The following is a 1,305-nucleotide window of genomic DNA, read 5'->3' as shown; positions in this document are numbered from 1 at the left end:
GTTGTGTGGCCAGGCCCTGTTGTGCCTGTCCCAAGTGTGTGGTGTGGGTGTGAAGCCGTCAAAGGCTTGTGCTGCCCCCTGGTGGACACAAGGGGCAGATCAGGCCCCGGCCCGAGACCTCCATGTGCATCCCGTGCAAGGAGGACACACTCGTGTGCAAGCCAGGTGGACTTGTGACACACACTCCCATGTGTCTGCACAAGGCTGCATCCTGGCCCTCTTGTGCGTGCCCCAGGCCCATTCTCCAACACACGTGTGCTTGCAGGCCACACATGTGTGTGCATATGTGTTCACCTTCACGCACGTACCAGCCCAGCCCCAGGTGCATACATGTGCATGCGCGTGAGTATGTGTGCGGGTACCAGCACTTTGCATGTCCCGCTTGCCTCCATGAACACACCTCTTGTGCGCGCCAGCTTGCGCGTGCGCCACTCGCACACACGTGTGTCTCCACCCCCCGCTTCCTCCCAGCTGCTTCCTGCTCCTGGCTTTGAGGGGGGATGGGGGCCGGGAACTCCCCCCAGCCCCTCCCCTGGCCCTGCACCAGGGCCCGTCATGGTGAACCCCGGCATGTGGCCTGCAGGTACTGGGGCCAAGGGGGTGGGGTCCCCGTCTGTAGCATCACCAGGAGCTGGGGGGGGAGGCTGGCCCAGCAGGGGGTGCCATGGGCTGTGAGGGGGTCTGGGCTACTTCTACCTCAGCAGGGTGTGTGGGGGGGTGCCAGGACCTGGAGGGAGGGGCTAAGATGGTTGGGACAGGCTGTGTGTCTGGTGGGGGATCTGGAGAGGGTTCAGAAGGGCCCAGGGGGGTCTTGGAAAAGGTTTGGGAGGGATTGGGGCAGTCTGGGAGGTCCCAGGGGAGTCGGGGACATCTGGGAGGGTACACGGGAGTTGGCAGGGGGTGTCTGACAGGATCTGGGAGGTCCAGGAGGGCCCATGGGGGTCTTGGAGGAGATCTGGGGGGTCTGGGAGGGCCCATGAGGGTCTGGGGGGGGTTAAGAGAGCCCAAATGGGTCTGGGGGGAGGTCAGGGGAGTCTGCGAGGGCCCAGGGGGGTCTGGAAGGAGGTTTAGGTGGAGGTCAGAGAGGGCTTTGGGCAGGCCTGGGAGGTCCTGGGGGGTCTTGGATGGTTCGGGAGGGCTTGGGTGGGTCTGGGGGAGCCCAGAGGGTCTGGGGACTGCAAGCTGCTATTTTGGGGTCAGTGTCGGTAACTTACGGCTGTTTTTAACCCGGAGAAACTCAAAGGGGAAGCGGGTTGGGGAAGTGAAAGTGTGTATGGAGGGGGGGGCTGGTCCGCCCCCGCCCCC

The 1,305-nt window shown here is 64.1% G+C and overlaps 1 protein-coding gene across 1 annotated transcript in view; it reads left to right on the top strand.

The window, feature by feature from the left end:
- Positions 1 to 391: 391 nt before the first annotated feature.
- Positions 392 to 1,305, top strand: part of POU2F2 (POU class 2 homeobox 2) — a 12,195-nt gene continuing 11,281 nt past the window's right edge. Inside the window, exon 1 of the mRNA XM_019541699.1 lies at positions 392 to 583. Within this exon, the coding sequence (XP_019397244.1) occupies positions 556 to 583 (28 nt within the window). The 5' untranslated portion in view covers positions 392 to 555. The remainder of the gene's footprint in view (positions 584 to 1,305) is intronic.

Source organism: Crocodylus porosus, unplaced genomic scaffold, assembly GCF_001723895.1.
Source record: "Crocodylus porosus isolate Cpor-Errol unplaced genomic scaffold, CroPor_comp1, whole genome shotgun sequence".
NCBI classification, from domain to species: domain Eukaryota; kingdom Metazoa; phylum Chordata; order Crocodylia; family Crocodylidae; genus Crocodylus; species Crocodylus porosus.
This window is presented reverse-complemented; position numbering and strand designations above follow the sequence as displayed.